At 32.2% G+C, this 21,134-nt stretch overlaps 2 protein-coding genes across 2 annotated transcripts; both read left to right on the top strand.

The window, feature by feature from the left end:
• Positions 1–2,460: 2,460 nt before the first annotated feature.
• Positions 2,461–10,139, top strand: HELRODRAFT_165952 (hypothetical protein; the record flags this gene model as incomplete). Its single annotated transcript, XM_009033011.1, has 8 exons — positions 2,461–2,652; positions 2,851–2,994; positions 4,526–4,612; positions 6,860–6,934; positions 7,306–7,388; positions 8,662–9,470; positions 9,601–9,686; positions 10,101–10,139. The coding sequence occupies 8 exons, from the start codon at positions 2,461–2,463 to the stop codon at positions 10,137–10,139; spliced, it is 1,515 nt and encodes a 504-aa protein (XP_009031259.1).
• Positions 10,140–14,165: 4,026 nt separating this feature from the next.
• On the top strand, positions 14,166–14,600 carry HELRODRAFT_151686 (hypothetical protein; the record flags this gene model as incomplete). Its single annotated transcript, XM_009033010.1, has 1 exon — positions 14,166–14,600. A coding segment is annotated over one exon (435 nt), but the record flags the coding sequence as incomplete, so codon positions are not given.
• Positions 14,601–21,134: the final 6,534 nt, after the last annotated feature.

Here is a 21,134-nt window from a genome sequence, read left to right as displayed (position 1 = left end):
TGACTGACTGACTGACTGATTGATTGAGCAATAGAATATATAGGTATACATGGAGCTACTAATTAGGTTACTCCAATTATTAAAATTTTTATTTGTCTTAACCATTTAATAGCACTAAATCTTCTTTATGCAATTATCTTTCTGATTAAGCATTTTCAGCAAAGATTTCAAAGCCAAGAAATCGGAATGACAAGTGAACTGTAAGTTTTAGAAAACATTTGAGAGATAAATCAGGTAAGAGTAGGTGTCGGCAATTTGTATATGAAAGTAGTTAATTGATAGTATCACCAGAAAAAATACTTATATTGTTTTTTAATAAGATGTTGGACGTAGGAGTTTAAACAATAAGCAGTAAAATAAAAGGTTTAAACAATATTATCATCGGAGTATAACGACGTATTTGGGTTTCCATAATAAATAGCAGAGGCGTAAGCAGAAAAAAATTTGCTAGGCTTGAGGCTAAATTGAACGAACTGATGGGCAGCATAAAAGATGGTGAATTACGTTTGAAGCAATGTAAAGATTACAACAAGCGCATACATTTGGTAGTGGGATAAATTTAAACGAAATCAAACATTTGGATAAAATAAAATACGTAATAACCCGATATAATTATAAATTAAAATTTTTAGTTAGTATGTTATCTTGTTGTGTGTTTGAGTTTTATCAACGCAGCGTGATCCAAAAATGTATTGCAATAGCAATAAATTTTTGGATCGCAATAGCAATGTATTGCAATAGCAATGTTTAACTTCGTAAAGGTGTTTCTTGAACTCTCCATAGCTTCTAGGGTACTTCTAACATTACCCAGTCATAATTGGAAAGAAATGTTTTAAGCTTAAAACAATAAAATCAAATCTGAGATCCCAAATTTATCTATATTGTTTAATAAGAAAAACAAATTGCCGATCTATTGAAGGAGGATGAATAGGCAAATAAAATTTTTAGGTCAAAAGGTATTCTGATCATGACCTGGTTAAAACATCTTTTCCTGTAAAACTCAACCATGTTTGGTCCGTTCGTAGAAGCGCGTTGACTAATCATTTTGTCCACATTAATATTAAATTCGCCAATTAGCAGGCAACTTGCGCCTCTGAAGATAACTTAACAGAAGCGCTCTACAAATCTACAATGCAATACAATTCAATGTAATTGATCCTAAAGTATTGCTAACTATGTTTGAAAAAGAAGTAAAGATGTAAGAACTGTTGTAAAGGCTGTTGCTCCACGAAGATTGTTGATTATCTAATAATAGCAATAATAACAATAATAATAATAACAATATTATTATTATTGTTAAAGTATTAATAACCACAAAGAACAATTATTAGCTCATACCATAAGTTAAGTAAGTGATGAAAAATTCTTCAAAACTCGTGAAAACTTAAACGAAACCTCAAAAACACGATTTAACATGTGAAAAAGAATGACGGTGTAGTAAATCAAACATAAAACATAATATAAATCAAGTTAGGCCAGTTATGCGAATCAAAACAAAGTTATTGAAGGTAAAAATTTTATTAATAAAAAAATAACAAAATCATTATTTAAGAAAAAATAAAACCAATAATCAACTAGCATTTTTCCAATCATAAACAATTTTAAAAGGAATGTTCCTCCAACATTCATCAAATTAAAAAAAAAAATTTACTGTGGACGAGGCCACCACATTCTCCGGCAAACCATTACACATCTCTTGCTGGAATAAAATATCCTAGGATTTTTGCGGTACTTTTGAGCTTTCAACTTTAAACTGTGCTCATCCTCATGCTTTAAAAGAAGAGGGAGCTAGCATCAACAGGGCTAGACAACATTTTGTATACGTGTGTTCATGTCGCCCCTGTTTCTGCGGTGTGCTAATATCGAGAGATCCAAGTGCTTGAAACAGTTTAAGAGGCGTTTCAATGGGGCTAGAACTGGAAGTATTTACATAGGCTTTATCTTAACCAAATTAATAGAAAAGTGTTTGCCGATTCTATTCTTTAAAAAATATGCTGCTTTTAGTGAAAAAATGATGTTACCGGAAAACTATGGTAGATTCGAGCAAATCAGATCCTTAGGCACTCTGGAAAATCAAAATAAAGTTCCTCTCCAGGATCCATTTTTCTGAGTCATATGATAGGCTGTTAATCCGTGTCCAGACGATTTTTCAGAAACAAAATTAAACAAATTTTTGGGTCAACGCCGTGTTCTAATGAACCAGATTTTCATCGATGTTCTAGTTTAAAATTTTGTTTAACTGGACAGGATTGTTAATGTAATAGATTAGGAGCCATGTTTGTTTACACTCTGCAGTAAACAATTCTAACCTGATGATGTTATAGTTGTTCGATTGTGCTCTGGCATTATAATTGATTTTATTTTTTTTTATATTTGTAATATTTGTACAGCGTTTCAATTGCGTTACTACAATTATTTTAATTTGTCAATATGAAATTGATTCATTTGTCATTATCCGACATGACTGACATGAGTGAAAAAATACTGAACTACTTCATCAGTGCCAGCAGCTGTGATCGTATTAAACTGGTTTGCAGTTTGATTCAACTCTGCCTGCCGTACGAATTGAGATTTGTTGGCGCATGTTTGGAAGATAAAGGTCGAAAAGACGCAAGCATTGAGTTGTTGGATGAAGAAAAAAGAGCCAATAACGTTTTGGATTATGAAAACATTGTTAATAAATTTAGAAACAATAACGATAATTTTTTGTTACTTAACAAACCACTTATTCAAAATTTAATTAAATTTATTTCTTTATTGCATTCATCAAATACCAAATGTGCTGACAAATTGTTTCAAATTATCACAAACATTCACAAAAACATCCTAACTTGCTCGAATGCCTATCAGACCGAGGATGTGGATTTTAAAAATGATGTTTTATTGTTCATGATGTTGGCAGCTTATCATCCATCCTTCATGTTCAAGCAGAGAATTATGCTGTCAAACATGTTGATGGACATTCAGCGAGTGTTCCTAACCATTTCTTATTTTGTAAGTTTACAATTTTATGTTTCTCATATGATGTTCTATTCGCCACACATCAGTCATAATTGTGTTTCTGAGGGAATAATTTAATAAAAATGAAGTCTTATAAAAACATTAATGAATTGAAAAATGAATTTTTTATTGAGCACACAAACACAAATCAGTCTGTAAAATTATCTGATAATTATTGAATTGAACTTCTTTTTAGTTTATTGTTATTGTTAGTTTTAATAAGATAAAATTAATTTTAAAGGTATTGAATTTTAGAAAACAAAAATTGCATTAGCTGAGAAACTAAAAATTTATTTAAAATATTGGACTATTATACTTTTTTTTATTAAAATGAAGAACTCGGTTGTCATTGACCAGTTGTAACTATTTTAGAGTTGGTACCTGTTTAAATCTGTAAATACTTTTTTTTTATGAAAGATGTTTACCACTTTACAGACTCAAAATTTTAAATATTCAAAAGTTGCAAGTGTAATGGGTTTTTATATTTTGAGTCTTAGCATTTCCTTTATTAATGAATAATCATCATATATTTTATTTTTATGTTGATGCTCTGCAATCAGTGTAAAAGTGAATTGTATTTTCAAGTTCGTATTTTAGATTCAAGTAGTACGAAACATGTTTTTCTTAAATTTAGTCTCAAATTGTTTAAAGCTACCCAGTTATAAAGCCCATCAAGCTCTTTATTAAGGACATATATAAAGAGTATCAATATTAGAATTAGAGTGAAGGGTTGTAGCGTTGTCAGCAAAAAGAATTAATTTAAAATGTTGGAAGAATTTACGAAATCATTTCTAAAAATGGGTCCGAGGATTGAACCTTGAGAAACACCTAGATTTAAAGAAAAAGAAGATGAATTTGTGTTATGTATATAACTACATATTGGAATCTATTTAAGAATAATAAGAAAACCAATTGAAGAATTGACATTTCAAATTAGTTTATTGTTTTTTTTTATGGTCAGAGAACAATTTATGCAAGTATTTATTTTCATAAGTTTTACAAAGTTTTGGGACTAAATTTTTTAATTTAACAAAATTCATCTTATCACTTTTTGTACAATTTAACATTTTGTTTTCGATGAAATTACAAGAGATTTTCAACAGTTTTCCTAAGTCAAGTAAGTTGTGCCCTAAAAGAACTGTCAGCACAAAAAATTCATTCATTAACAAATGTTTACATTCAATGGATAAAAAAGAAATTTGGTGAAAAGATCAAGTATATACGATAAGTCACAAGTGCAAGAACGTAGCTGACATGTGAGGATGAGATCTACCTACAAACAGATCTTCTTAATAATGAAATGAATGTTGATGAAGAAACGAGGAATGCTGATGAATTTATGATAAGACGTAGATGATGAATTGAAAAAAGGATGGTTGGTGTTAATAGTTAAAATAATCTTGAATTTGTATGTTGTTTTAATTGGTTGTTCTTAGGCTGAAATGTTATAAATAATAAACCACCATTAATTAGGATAAGATTGTACCTTAAAAAAAACTTTGTATATTTGTATAAATTGCACCAGAATCCTGAAGAAGTTCTCAGCTGTGAAGCTAACGTGGAGAACGAAAATGATGAGGAAAATGTTGATGAGACTGATCACATTGCTGATGTTGATAACATCAACAATTTACATGCAGACCACTATCATCATCATTCATCTAATTTAAATCACAGCAACAGAATGTTCACACATCATCATCATCCTAATTACTTCATTCATCACGAGATATACAATCCATCACTCCATATTGACTTGCCAACTGGAACCTCAGGTAGGAAATTAGTTGAATCAGTTATTTCAACCTTTATCTGAATTTTCAAAATATTTCTCACTATAAATGTAATAACTTTGTTTTTCTGAGCGTTCATGAAAAGCGTAACGTTATTTTAGCATGCTGCGAAATGTCAACATTCATGAAGTAACACATTGTTAAAATTTTATACGTCCTAATTATTTTCTAACTATGATCACCTGTAACGTTTAGTATAACATTCACTATATCATTTGCTTGACTTGTTTGTCTGTTTAGTGAGAATTAATAAAATATTTTTTTAAAAGTAAGCCACATTCTGTTTTCTTATCTCACTGCTACAACACTCTGTTCTGTTTTTTATCAACAGAAGATAAATTAAACATTAAACAATAACATCCTGACGATGATGATGGTGATGATTGTAATGATAATAATAATGATTATGGTGGTGGCTATAGGGATGCAAACGTTGTATCATAGATATTTGCAAAAAAACATCAGTGTGTCGGAACCGAGTGAACAATTTTCGGCTTAGGGTTCCGGGTTCAACTTTTGTATCATTATTTTATCTTTTTATCAGTGCTAAACAAAAAATACTTTACAAAAAATTCTGACTCCGGCCTCTCAAAAAATTCAGACTGCGGCAAAAATTTCAGACTCCGACGCTCTGGTTGACATCCGTACTTTACGAACAACTTTCAAAAACATAGATGACGAAATTAAAACAAAAATCTCAGTACAACAATTAAGTTAACAAAAAATGAAACGCTGCACTTTGGGACTTATTCACCTATAAACAATTAAAAATATCCCAGGCTTGAATGATGATTTTTTATTCTTACTTATAAAGTGAATTCCAAATTCAAACTCCAAATGGACTATTAAGCATTTAAGCTGCATATTTTAACATTTACATAATGTCATAACTATAGCCGTTTTCTTTTAAAAGTTGTAAAGAAGTTATTTAAAATTCTGGTGATACAAATTATTTACATTTTTTAGTTCAACAAGTTATGTGACCAATGGGATAATTAAACCATGGAGAAAACATCCATTATATCATTGCTGGTGTTTTCTAACCGGCCAATGTTTTCTAAAATCCGTGTTTGTCATGGGCGGATCGATGTTTTTAAACATATTTACAGATATCTATGGTTTTTAGATATCATTGTTGCATCTCTAGGCGGTTGTAGGTGCCGTTGGCGTGTATGATGATGGCAACATTGTGTTATTTGTTTCATCTATCTATTTACTCAGGGAAAACAGACTCAAAGATTGTATCATTTGTAACATCATCGCCACCAGAATCTTCTTCATTGATGATCGCGTTATCATCGCCATCATCTCCACCATCGACTTTATTGACAACTTCATTGTTGACCACGTTATCACCATCATCAACATTGCAAACAACGTTTCCATTATCATCACCAACATCCTCATCAGCATCAGCATCATCCTTATTTTTATCCAAATTATCTCCATCCTCAACTACATCATCATCGGCAGCACCACCCAGATCATGTGCAGCAGTTACGACTTCCATTCATAATCTTCGTTCAAGCAGTGAATGTATTATTAATAATGACATCAATTGTAACTTTCTTTTGGGTGAACTTGTTACATCAGCAACTCCATTGCTATCTTCATATCCATCATTTTCATCATCTGCAGTTTTAGCATCGTTATCATCTTCATCATCTACATTGTCTTACATGCCTTCACCAAGCAATGTTCATTCAGTAACTTCAGAAGAAAGAAACATCTCAGCAATACCTCTTTTGAATTTTCAACAGACATCATCTGCACTACAAACTTCTTCAACATCACCTTCTGCAACAAAATCAACAACCACTCCAAAGTTATCACCTACTACTACTACTACTACTACTACTACTACTACTACTACTACTACTACTACTACTACTACTACTACTATTACTACTACTACTACTACTACACCAACTTCATTATTGTTAACATCAGTCCCTTCTTCATCCTCATCTTTGTCACCATCGACCATATCATCTTCTTCACCATCATCTTCATCATCAACAACAGCATCATCATCACATTCTTCAATATTGTTTCTTAACAATCAGTCAGTGTCTTCATGGTTGAAGGAGGTGAGGCTGCACAAATATTCGGACCACCTGTCCAAGTACACCTGGCATCAAGTTCGTCCTCTTACTAGCTTCTCATATTCATTTTGTTCTTAAAGGATGCACTCGATATTTTGTTACAACGTGTACTCTATGAGGAAATGGGTATAAAGAGCTAATTTTAAAAACGTGTAGATGCTTGAGATAGTGTATGACAAACAGGACTGCATTTTAAAGAATAGAACAAAAAATCAAGTTAGATACAACACTGCCCGAAGAGTAGATAACCAAGCAATGCAGTGGATAGTCTGGGTCTGATAAGATGTTGAACAATCCTGAGCGATGCACCATGCAATGGATTATGAAAAGAATTTTTTTTAACATTCGCAAATAATTTTAATATAGACATACATATTACTCTACTAACTGTTAACGTTTTATCGCAGTTATTGAATTTAAAAGAAGAAGATCTCTGCATGCTGACTGTGGGAGCCAAAAAAAAGCTCAACAGTAAAATGCAAATTATCAGGTTTAATAGTTACTCAAATTTTAAATGAATTTAATATCAATGTGTGCGTGCGTTTGTGCCTTGTGCGTGCGTGTGTTTGTGTGGGTGCATAAATTCTTATCCAACTTTTTCTCAAACAGCATCTTTCTTGAGGAGCTGTTATTATTTCTTAATTAAGTAATGTCGCATTAGATTGAAATTTGCTGATGCTATCAATATAGTTAATTTAAAGCTATATTTATTGCTAATTTCTTTCCAAATGGCTCATTACGCAATTGTGGGTAAATCTCGGGAATTTGAAGTAAAAGAATTACAAGAACCATCATGTATCAGGCTAGGCATGGGTTTAGGCATATTGTAAATATTAAAAAGAGCGCTAACAATTTTAACTGCGGTTTGCAGGCTGTTTAATAGAAATATCAATCAATCATCGTTTAGCGTCCAGAGACCCAGTTCTCCCGAGGTAGGACTTTGTTTTCTTTGCCTTCAATTTTTTGCATCAATATAGGCGATCAGTTGTTTCCATTTCATTTACGATCATTTACGACGCAGGATTTCGGTATACTTCCCATGGATTCTCAGCACCACTTAAGTCCTGCTGGGGACTAGAGGCAATTGTTTTTTGTAATGGCATGGAATAAATTTTGGGGAAACTTTTCACATCCGGACACCCATACTGACGACAACCACCAGTTATAAGCGGTGGGCCTAGCCCTTTGCTCAAAAGCACGCAAGGCAGCGGGGATGCAGTTTTATGTCATGCCCAGGAATATGACTGAAGTTTGAAATTTGAGATGAGTCATGAAATTTATCATGGAAAATTTGCCACAAAAGTAAAAATGGATCGCAATTTTGAGATTTTTTTCACCCTCTATCTCTATTCTAATTTTTTTTCATTTATGTTAAAAAGCTTATGTTACTTGATTTTAATTGAAGAGAGGAAGTTAAATTCCGTAAAAATTTGTGTAAAATGTGGATTAGCTATAAAAATGAATAGCTAAATAAATCTAGAATATCGATTTGATGGTTGTTCTTTTCATGGAACGTTTTTTAAAAGTTTCAAAGTAAAAATTTTTATTTACGAAACCGTGAAGTAAATAGAGGTTGCTGAGATCAGATGTGAACATTGTTTGGAATAACTCAAAAGCTGTAAAAACTTTGCTTCAAATTGTTGCTATTTTTTGAAAGTGAACTAAAGTAGAAGAAAAGTTGTAAAAACTTCATTTTCTTGATTCATTTTAAATACTAAGGCTTAGGTCTTTGATTCTCATAAATAATTTTTAATTTTTTTCAGAAATCTGATACATTCTGAACAACAGCCGAATAATAGTTCAACATTTGTTGGCAAATCTGCCAGAAATTTCAATTCCCAAAACTCAAAACCTGTGGAATTTATTTCACCACCTGCTAACACCACTTCTCTGCAACCTGAATTGATGCCTGTTGACGCTGTTGACGACCAGAGCAGCAGTTCCAGACCATTTTCATCTGATGCACTTAGTAAAATATCACATGACGGCTCACAGTGCATTATATCCTCTTCAACTGATTACATCAGTGCAACTACCACAAAAAATGAATCATCTGCCAGTAAATCGGTCAACGCGATTATAACTTCATCTACATCTTTTACAAGTTTGGTCCCGACAATCACAACATCATCCTGCGTTGAAACCATACCAGGCAAGCAGGAACATTCGGCATCCCAACTTCAACAAATAACTTTCTTACTGAGTAAAGAACGACAACATTGTTCCTCTGAAGCAGAGGCGCCCACAAGTGCAAAGTATGACAATGTCCATCTCGTCTCACCAGCTCACCTTTCCAGTCTTGAAAGTTCCTGCTCTGAAGATTACCATACACCACTAGGCAGTCCCGACGCGAAGAAAACTTCATTCTACTCTCAGGGTGATGTCAATAACTTCAACGTTGGCAACAATAGTGTAGACAATGTAAAAGTTATCCACATTAATGGATCAAATAAATTTGTTAAGGATGAACATGATGAGGATTTTGTTTTCAACAATTGTTTGTGTAAAATGATAGATTTTAAAAATGCAGAAAAAAATTATGAAGTCAGGAGTGATGGCAACGTAATGAAAGGTAAGAATTATTACCTATTTTGATATCAACGATATGAACATTTTTTTCATATTTTATGTTGATATATTTATTTTTCATAGTTTTATATTAGTATATAATATATTTACTTGAGATGTGAAACACCATGCAGTGCCAGCCAAACTCTTGGACGAACACTTCCCGAAAATCATCAGCCAACTGACATCTGACGACAAAAACGTTTTGCTCAGACCTCATGTTAGTTGTTGCCAACATTTTTGCCGTCTACTATTTATTTTTTTATACTGCTTTATTAATTGAAATTTACTTTTTGTAAATGCAAATTATAAAATTAATTTAAATTAAACAAATTTTTTAATGTTACATTTTATTTCAAAAAATTTGTTTGAAACGAATTGTATAAATTAATTGAAAAATGATGGGTACGTGGGCATATACATATAAGTCATAATACATGCATATTTAATAACTTTATATATATATATTATCATTATTATTATTATTATTATTATTATTATTATTATTATTATTAATATTTGTTATTTGGAGTTAGAAAATAAAAGGATTATAGGAAAATGTATAGAGCGCTTTTCAAAAAGTTACTCAAAAGCACTGTCAAATATTATCAACTGTAATATTGTTCACAAAAAGAAATATCGAAATACAAATAAAAAATATAACGGTCTTTAGTTCACATTATCAATTATAATATTGTTCATCAAATAAAATATCAAAATAAAGAAGTCTTTAATTCTTTTTTAAACCGCACAAGTGATATTCCAGGTCTGCAGATAGTGTAAAGAAGATTGTTCCATATCCTCGGTCCATAAACAGCAAAATTTCTCGACACAATTTTCGATTTATTTGCCGGAATTTTTAAATAGTTCTGATCATTTGATCTTAAAACAAAGTTCTGTGAATTCGTATCCTTGAATGCAAACATATTCGACAAGTATTGTGGAGTAGGACCATTCAAACATCTGAACATCAACACACATATTTTGAACACGATCCTTTTTTTCTACCGACAGCCAATGTAAATTCCTGATGATTGGAGAAACATGATCGAACTTCCCCCCATTCATTACCACTTTAGCAGCTCTATTTCGAACAAATTACAACATTTCAACCACATTTCTCGATTTTCCATACAATAGGCTGTTGGACTGTTGCAGTAGCTCTATCGTGAATGAACAAACGAATGGATCAACGCTACCATGGTCGCTTTGTTTAAATACTTTTTTACTTGCCGTAATTGACGAAATTGAAACAAACACGACTTGACCATACGCCTAGTGTGTTCTTGCATAGATAAATTGGTATCTATCGTAAACCCAAGAATCGTTGCTGTTTCTTCAAATTTAATAACAGAATCATCAATCTTTAGTGACTATACGTATTTATCGGCAGTAACTTGGTTTTGTCTTTGTTTAATTTTATACCATTTTGGGCCATCTAAGTGTTAATTGCAGAGAGAGCATCTTTCAGTCTGTTAGCTAGCTAAGACTTCAAACATTTCAAATGATGCACTCGACATTAAATGTATGTATTATATATCATCCGCATAAGCATAACTTCTCATATCATAGCTCTCAGTAACATCAAAAACATCAGCAGTATAAAGCAAGAAAAGAAATGGGCCCAAAACTAATCCCTGAGATACCCCTGTTAACATTTTTTCTTTATTAAAATATTCATTTTGAAAAAATATTTGCTTTATTCTGCCATGCAAATAAGAATCAAAAAATTTCAACACTGTACCTGATATTCCATAACTTAAAGACAAAACAAAAAAACGCCATTTAATCAAGGTTTCTTTAATTAAAAGATTAATAATTATTTCTAACGATTTATTGGAAAAAACTTAGACTCAGAAGTAGCTGTACGTAAGTAATATTATTAAATATTTTTATATAAAAACAAGTAAAATTATCATTTTTATTATCCTTTATTGAAATTGCAAATCCGTAACATTTACATAAAGTGTCTTAAATATATAGAAAATATAAACACAAACTGTTTAAATCAAAAATGAACACAAATGTCGTCCCCACTAATAATGACATTGTCATAATTGTCGTCGCAATATTGGCAATATTATCATCATCGTCATCCCTAACATCATTATTAGCATCATCGACGTCATCATCTTCACCATCATCGCAGAAATCAGCTTCGCTGAAATTATCATCGCTGAAATCAGCTTCGTTGGAATCAGCTTCGTTGAAATAAGCTTCGTTGAAATCAGCTTCGCTGAAATTATCATCGCTGAAATCAGCTTCGTTGAAATAAGCTTCGTTGAAATCAGCTTCGCTGAAATTATCATAGCTGAAATCAGCTTCGCTGAAATCAGCTTCGTTTTCTCTGACAACCACCGCATTAGTATATTATGATCAACGCAATCAAATGCTGCACTCATATCAAGCAATGACACCTACTTCGAATCAGATACATTAAACAGAGTTGATAATACCTTTTAATATTTGTTTTGATACTACTCTTTCAACAATCTTTGCAACAAATGCTAAATTTGAAAAAGGCCGAAAGTTCCGAAGGTTATTTGCTTCAGATAATGGCTGCTTCGGCAACGGTATAACTATTGCTTATTTATAAATTGATGGGTAACTTCCAGTTTTCTAACACATGTTAATCAAATCAGTTATAATATATTAATATTTATATAGCACTTTTTAAAATATAATTTCAAAAGTTCTGAATGAGCTGAAGCATGGATTTCGATCTGTGCGGTAAATGCGGTAATCTAACCTCGCATTCAAAAATGCACTCTGCAATTTTACGGTTACAAAAATGCTTTAGTAATAATTTCAAAGGAAACATAGATCTATAGATAAAGAATTGTTGTTAATGGTATATTTAACATAACATAAAATACCAACAAAGATTTTTATAATGATCCAAGAAGTCCGAGTAACAGGACCGGACCACTCTGAGATTTCAATATCCTATTTTTGCCAAGTGTGCTTTGAAGTTATTAGTTGTTTCTGCATATATTATTTCATCTCCTAGTTTGTTTAGCTCATTGACTACTCTACAGTCGAAAAATTTTTGCTTCATCGTCCTTAAGCTTTTTTTGAATAACTTACATTTATGCCCTCTTTTTTCACTTTTTAACCTTAGTTTATTGTTTAGCTTCAGCTCAAAAAATGTTGCTGATTTCAAATTCTTTTTTATAGTGATGATTTTATATGTCTGAATCAAATCTTCTTTTGTTCTTTTTTTCTAATGTTGTCAAACAACAAACTTTCAATATGTTCTCATGACACACCTTGACTCTTTTTGATCATTCTCGTTGCCCTTCCTTGAATTTTCTCAAGCGTATATTTGTCCTTTTGCAAATCTGGATTCCAAGCTAAACAACACAGTACACTAACTTAGGTTGGACCTGTGCCCTATGCAGCTTTAACGTGACAATCAAATCTCTGCTTTCTACTCTTCTTTTTATTCCCTGATCAATATCGTTAATGTAAATTACAAATAGCAGAGGTCCTAATATTGATCCTTAAGGAACCCACTTCTAACATTGCTGCAGCTTGAAAAATTTTCACCAATACCAACTTTTTGCCCTATGCATTATTAAATTTATAAGTCAGCTTATAGAACTTATAGATAGTTAAAATTTTTTAAGAAAAAAATATCGAATGACGAAACTACACATGAAAAATTATAGCAAGGTTAATTTTATTTGAAGGGTTTTTGCATAAGTATTTTACAGCACAGAATAACTATCGTTGTTTTTTACACATTAAAATTAACTTTTGTTCTTTTCAGCCATCTTCTCTTATTCATTTTTCTCCAACATTGAAATCAAAGACCAGTGATTCAAATAAAGGTACATATTTAATTTGTTAACTGATGCATTGTTGAATATATTTATGAAAAATATGAAAACACTTGTTTTTAATTTTTAACAAGTTTATATTTTACAATATGCGTAGTTATATATTTTTTTAAATTTTTTTACAGTTAAGAAAAATATATTATTAAAAATTAAATTGCTTATTTCTTGCCTGTATTTCTTTCTTTTCACAATTCATCTATGAGAAGTTTTATATAGACAATTGAAATGTCGAAAACGTTCAGGGGTTGAGTTTAAGATGCGAATTTTTTTAATGAAAAATTCACAATGAGAACTGAAATTTTTTGGTTTTAAAAATTGAGGTTTTGCTTCAAAATACAACTAATGGAATGTTACATTGCTCATTAAATGTCATATTGAATGGTTTTCATTATTGTTCATAATATTGCTCTTTTAATTCAAAACTGTTTTAGATATTAATAAAAGGTTGAAAGGATTTTTTTAAATCATTTGAATTCATTTAAAAAGATATGAAAAATCATAAAACGGAAATATTATCTTTGTCAGTGACTGCTTCAGCAAATGAGGAAAAGCGTCTTCCAGCAACATTCTCTAACAAACAACGAATCACAACATCAACATCATCATCATCATCAACAACAACAACATGGAAAACATTTGTTACGTCAACAACTACGCCGTCCGTTCTTTCATTACCTTCAAATCACCAGCAGGAGGAACTGATTGACAAGAATCCAATCTCCTTGACAACTGTGACGGACGCATTCATGCAGCAACAACACCAAAAACAGCAGCAACAACCGCAGCAACCAGCATCAACACACCATCAAATAACAACATGCATTGTTTCGCCGATCAAAGTTTCTCATGAACACACCACCACCTCTCATCAAAATGCAGACAAAAACACGAATGTTTTCCCTAGTGATGACAATAATAGCATTAATTTTATTGGCAATTCAAATGACTTTAATTCTGAAAATGACAATACTGGATGCTCCTTCAAAAGCATAGGAAAAACTATTTCCCCAAGACCATCTTCATTATCTTTATCATCATCTTTTTATTCATCAGCACTTTGTTTATCATCATCATCATCATCATCATCATGCCAGCAAGCAGATGTTTTCAATGCAAGTAGGAACAACAATGCCAAGCCTCATGAGAAAGAAAGAAAAGTAGTGAACAGCACAAATAGCAGCAGTATGTTCTCAAAAGGTAGAGTGCTTGATTTCTACAACACCAACTTTTATGGTTCCATCAATTTCAACAGCATGATTGATCCAAATGAAATTTTCAATGATAACAATAACATTGCCTCTATTGTTGGCTCAGATGTGGAAGGATTGGAAGAAAAAAATTGCCAGTTACCGTTATCGACGGTTCCACCATCTTCATCGTATTCGTTGTTATCTTCACCATCATTATTATCACCACCATCATCCATATCTCACTCACTTCATGAGCCACACAAGCCCGTGGCAACTACCACCACAAAACTCCATGACATGCAAACTGATGTTAGATATGATTGCGAAAGACAAACAAGCATCAAATGTTATCAGTGCAGCGTCCCACTAGAACGAAATTTTTTCACCAACATTCAAAATGTTTGCAGCAACAATGAAAGTACCAACGTTAATGTCAGCAATAATTTATTCATTTATTCAGTATCATTTTTGCCGCCTGCGTGCAACCCGCCCCTGTACTACCATCAAATTCCACCACATCACTTCAATCAGCAGAGTATGCATCAACCACACGTCAACAAACAACAACTACAACTGCAACAAAAGCAAAACTCATCTCAAAATTTGTTTGCACAACCAACATATCCTGCTTATTATCATCCAGTCAATTATCTGTCTGCGCAGTTGCAACAGCAACCATTGATACAACAACCTCCACAGTTTTATCAACCAACACAACTTTGGCAGCATCAAAATCTTTTTCCAACCTTTCCACTTGCGAACAATTCTTTATGTAACGACACCATCAACAAAAGTAGCCACTTGAATACAACATCATACAAATCTAACAATTTTCATAATTCACTTGATTTTATAACTTCACCCAACATTGTAACACATAATAATAATAATAATTCAGAGATTAAAGAACATCAAAGTTTCAACAATATTTTAATGCCAAATTTGTCAACTAATAGACATTTTAATAATGGCCACGACATTTCAACAAATTTTCCTGAACAGCGTAACAACTTTCAAAGCGCTGTGTTGCAGAACCAACAGTTTGTCAATCAGCAACAAAACATCCATCTACAGCAGCCGCAACAGCATATACTTGATTCTCCTACACCTCGCTTCAATCATCTTAACCATCATCACGAAACTACTTACGTTGAACACGTCAACAACTTCCAACAGCAGCTTCAGTTTTGTGATCCAGCTCTGAACATCATTGAAGGCATGTCTCCAGCTGTGGCGGGGATTAAAATATTGACATGTTCCAACTGCGGTAGGATGGGTCACCTTGCCATCAACTGCTCCGAACTAACTATTGACGTCGAGCTCAAAACTGGTTACTATTTTCTTATTTGTGATTTGTAGTGTGGTTTCATTTATTTTTTTATTTAATTATTTAATGACAAACTGACCAGAGGGCCATAACAGACCACTTATCTAGTCAGAAAAAAGAAGAAATAGCTTCCAAAAGAATAAACACACGTCAATGAATTAAATCTAAATTACAAGATATTAACAGAAATCACCGCATAATAATACAAATAATGAATGAGGCAACATAACAATATTGAAGATAAATACGTAATAACTGTAAGATTACAATGGAATTTGATATGTTTATTTATGTACAAGAGTAAATTTTTAACATGTAACAAATAACTTTGTTGGTGTAATAAAAAAATTTAGTTTGATGGCTATAATTAATGGGTGAATGACAATGGTAGCTTGGTGAAAATGTTAATCGACAAAATTGGATAAGCACATAATACGAAAAGATAATAATTCTCAATCTGACAATATCAAGATTATATTCAAAAATTTATTTAAGTCAATAGATAGTAGATGATTTCTGAAAATTGTAAGCGAAGCTGAGGAAACCACTTCTGCCGGCAAAGCGTTCCATACACGGACAATCCTGTTACAGTAGAAATATTTTGTTGCATTGTCGCTAGCATTGAAATCCTGCAATCGGCATTGATGATGATCACGAGTTGACAATTCTATTGAAATGTACAATTTTGGGCAGTACGGCGTAAAAGCAAACATTTTACCATTTCGTCATTGTTAGTTTTGTACAGTCACACAGAGGGCCTTTACAAATATTTTATAAATGCAAGTTAAGTTAATAAACACACACAATGACACAACACACACACTTGTTTTTTTTATTTTTAACTTTTATGTGTGACATCAAACACAGGAGATCAAGAAAGTATGTGCAAACGACGTTATCTAAATTGAGCAACATAAATGAAGAACCAACATTTGACCAAAGTCAAATTAGTTTTTAAAATAAAACACTACTTAATGTTACATTTTGAACCAAACAAAATTAATAAGTATATTATAACCTTTATAAATTCATACAAAATTTAAGAAAAGAGTTCGTTTAATTTGAGTGAAAAATAAAGACAATATAACTTCTAAACTCTGCTGGGATCTTATTATACTACTACTATCTCGTCTGACTGAGGGTGGAGAGGAGTTATTCTTGTCTTCTTTATACTCAGTAATTGACACAGCTTACCAAGCAGTTGTGACTCGAAGTTTCGACCTTGGTCTGAATGCAACTCAATGGGAATACCATACCGACTGATCCAGTTCATTACGATTTTTCAGCGACGGTACAAGCCTTCTGATTTGGTAACGGATACACTTCCGGCCAGTTGCTAAAATATTCCGCTACAACCAGAATGTAACGGTTTCCATCATTTGATTCAGGAATTAGTCCGGCAACGTCGATAGTAATTCTTTCGAAGAGCACACCAACATTATAGATTTGCATTTTTTTCTCGTAACCTCTTTTTGGGACCTTTCACTGCAGCGCACGTACTACATTTTTAACACCAACTTTTCACATCTTCCCGAGCGTTAATCCAGTAGAACCTCTCACATATTCTGTCAAGCGTTTCATTAACTTCAAGATGTCCTCCTGGTTTTATTCATAAGTACCACAATCTGCATGCGATGTTTCAATCTATCTATTGATTCCCATTTCCGTTTAAGCAATCCATCTTCTAAATGCAAGGAGTCCCACTGTGCTCAGTAGTTTTTCAACGACCAACCGAACTCAGATATATCTTGCCATTCAGGTCGCTGGTCAATGACGTATTGTAAGTCTTTGTCTGCAGATTGCGCGCTTGCCAGTTCTTTCGGTGTCTATCATGTATTGTAATTTTCCGTACATCTTCTGTTTGTACTTTCTCTTCCAGTCAAGGTCGACGAGAAAAGCATCGGCATTGTTTTTGGAGGTTCCTTTACGGTACATAATTTTAAAGTCATACATTTGTAATCGTTTTAACCATCGTGCCACCTGTTCTTCTGGATCTTTGAAATTGAGAAACTACTTGCTGCATGATCCGTTCGAAGAAAAAAATTTTGTTCGTAGAGGTACTTGTGGAAATGTTTTGTTGCCATGACCATCGCTAACAACACTTTTCTAGTGACTTTTCTAGTTCAGGCATTGTAAGACTTTTGTCGTAACAGGCCAAAACCTTCTCTACTCCGTCAACATATTGTGACAAAACCGTTCCAATTCCATAGTTGTTTGCATCCCTATCTAACACAAATGGTTTACCTCGGATTGGATATGCTAACAAGAGGCTTCATTTAATTCATTTTTTAGTCGTTCAAAAGCTACTTCACATAACTCATTCCAATCAAACGCTAGATCATTTTCCGTGAGTTGATGTAGTGGTCGTGCAACTTTTGCAAAATTCTTTACGAAACGTCGATAGTATATAGCTAATCCGAGGAAACTGTGCAAATCATTTTTATCTTTCAGACTTGGCCAATTTTTTACTATTTCTACTTTACTTTAATTTCTACGTCGTCGTTTGCTCAACCAGGTAGAATTGGTAGTCGTATTGAATTTGCAGTCTAGAGACATTAATCACGGTACTAGGGGCGTCAATTTTACCAGCCAACTTCTGCCCCGCGAAATTGGTTCTCATTTCCCGCCTCCGTTTGTGCCATGTTGCTGCACTATGACGACAGTAATTGTTTCTAGGGCGTTGTTTACAATTTCGTCGTAGATGTCCTTTTTTTCCACAATTCCAGGATTTTAGCGCACCATAATCCTGGCCCTTCTGTTCTAGAACCATCCTTTAACATGAACATTCTTCTCAAATTTGGCGCAGTTTTACGTCAGTCTTTGAAGATTCATCAGCTGGAATTTTTTGCATTTGAACATTTGAAAAAAGTCAGCTTACAACTTTTGTTCAGAACAACCGTATATAATGCACCACAGTTGGATTCAGACAACGTTGACGGGGGGCCAAAACAAGATTTGAGGGGGTGTCAAAAGTTTCAAATTTTGGTAGTTTAACATTTTTTATGGCGCAAATTGTTGCATAAAACGATGTTATCGTATGTAAAAACTGAATTTTACCGAGTTTTAATAAAAATTTAAAAAACTGCTCAAAACGAGGAACCAAAATCCGCCACTGTAATGCACTGCTTTTATTCTACTTGATCTTTCTTGTAATCTATGCATGCTGTCTTAATTACAGTAACCAGAAAAATTTGCGAGTTTCAGCTGTTTTAGAAAAAAGTAGTTGCAGTTTCAATTATAGCAAAATTTAAAATGTGTCTTATTATCGACAAAGCATCATTTCATTAGTAAGACTGCATTATAATCAATTAAGACATATATTTTGAATAGCTATTGTTTAGTCATGATCATGCTCGATTTTTTTCTAAACTTAACGAAGATATTAGTAACGGATGGAATGTAAATTTAAATGCATTTACAAATATGATATACAATGTATATTATATAAAAAACATTGGTTTAAATGAAAAATATATTGCGATTTCAGAATCCTACCGTCTAAATTTGTTTCCAATGGACAGCAATGCAAATGAATGATGGAAAATGCAACAGGCATCGACTCAGGCGTCTATCAGATTTTACAAAATTTTAATTGTACATAAACTTCCGTGTGTAATCAACGAACTGAGCTTGATGAAGTCATGTTAGGTTATTTCAAACAAATAATTTTTTAAATATCATGATCAGCTTTCTAATTAAACATTAAAGTTTTTTTTTATTTTTCCCTCTAACTTGAAAGAATTATTTATATAGGTTGAGAATACTTTTGTTATCTAGTCCAAAAATTAGTTACGAATTAACATATAAACAATTCATTTTCATTCGTGTTTTGCAATTTCTTTACACAGGCACAAACAGAAGTATGCTTGTGTGTGTAAATGTGTGCGTGTGTGGTGCGTGTATGTATGTAGTACAGTATATGCAGTACTTATGTATAGTTTTACCTAAAATTTTGACTTGAAATTTTGTTATTAATTAGACCCATGTTCAGACAAATAAGCCTGACTGGATTAATACTACACACACACAACACACACACACACACACACATAAGGATGACTATGAAGTTTATCTAGATATTGGCTTTTGTTAAGCGCTCATATATATATATATATATATATATATATATATATATATATATATATTCTATAAATTCTGCCGAATGTTTGGCGTTAATTAATTTAAGTTAATACATTCGGTAGAATTTATAGAATATTGTAAAAATTATGGTCTATTACCAACATATATATATATATATATATATATATATATATATATATATATATATATATATAAGAAATGCAAATATTGATGAAAATCACAGCAAGTTCGGCGTTAGTTAACTTCCAATTTAGCTTTTCGATTTTTTTAACGGTTGATCGTAAATCACTTCAAGTTTCGGTATTACTATAACATCTTCGGTTTTCGAATTGATACGTTGTATATGTAGCCAGATGCTCAAATTTAGATATACTGCATCTCTACTCTACTTTGTTGGTCCCTTGTTTGTTCAAAGTGAATACTTAACGCTCATTCATTTAGTTTTACAATCTTCAACTTTGTTTAATATAACACTTTAACGTGTTTTCATTATCGATGATTCCTCTGTTTCTAAATTTATTGGTAGGAAGAATTCTAATTGCACGTTGTTGAATATTTATTATCGGATGTCTTTCTTCTATGAGTATTATTTTGGCTAGTGGTAAATTATAATGGTTGTTATTGTAACTTAAGATTTCAACATTGCGGTTCAAGATTTGTCTAGTAATTTTAGTTTTGTGTTTCTCTATCATGTAATTCTTTATAGCACCAGTTTGTCATGCATCGTGAGTCATCTCGGTAACTTGGTCGTCGTCATACCAATATATTCGGAATTATGGTGCCACACTCACAAATATTGCAACCGTTAGAAAAATTGAAAAGTTTAATTAGAAGTTAACTAACGTCTAGTATATATATATAGTATATATGGATTCAGACTGTCGTATATCACCGCATTTTCAGCGTTGTTGAGTTTGTAACTAAGCTTTTCAATTTTCTGAACAATTTTTTTATTAATATTATTCAATTTATTCAAGTTAATGATAAAATTTCTAATTATTTTAGACTGCATTTTTCATATATACATTTACATAAAAGCTTTTATCGGTAACCTTTACCATCATCAGTGTAATAGAGTTTGTGATATTCATACATATAACACTACTTATACAATAACACAAACTTTATTACACTAATATATATATATATATATATATATATATATATATATATATATATATTTACAATATTCTATAAATTCTACCGAA

The sequence above is a fragment of the Helobdella robusta genome (genome assembly GCF_000326865.2).
Source record: "Helobdella robusta unplaced genomic scaffold HELROscaffold_9, whole genome shotgun sequence".
NCBI lineage: Eukaryota > Metazoa > Annelida > Clitellata > Rhynchobdellida > Glossiphoniidae > Helobdella > Helobdella robusta.
The sequence above is the reverse complement of the archived record's forward strand: the minus strand, read 5'-3'. Positions and strand labels throughout refer to the sequence as shown.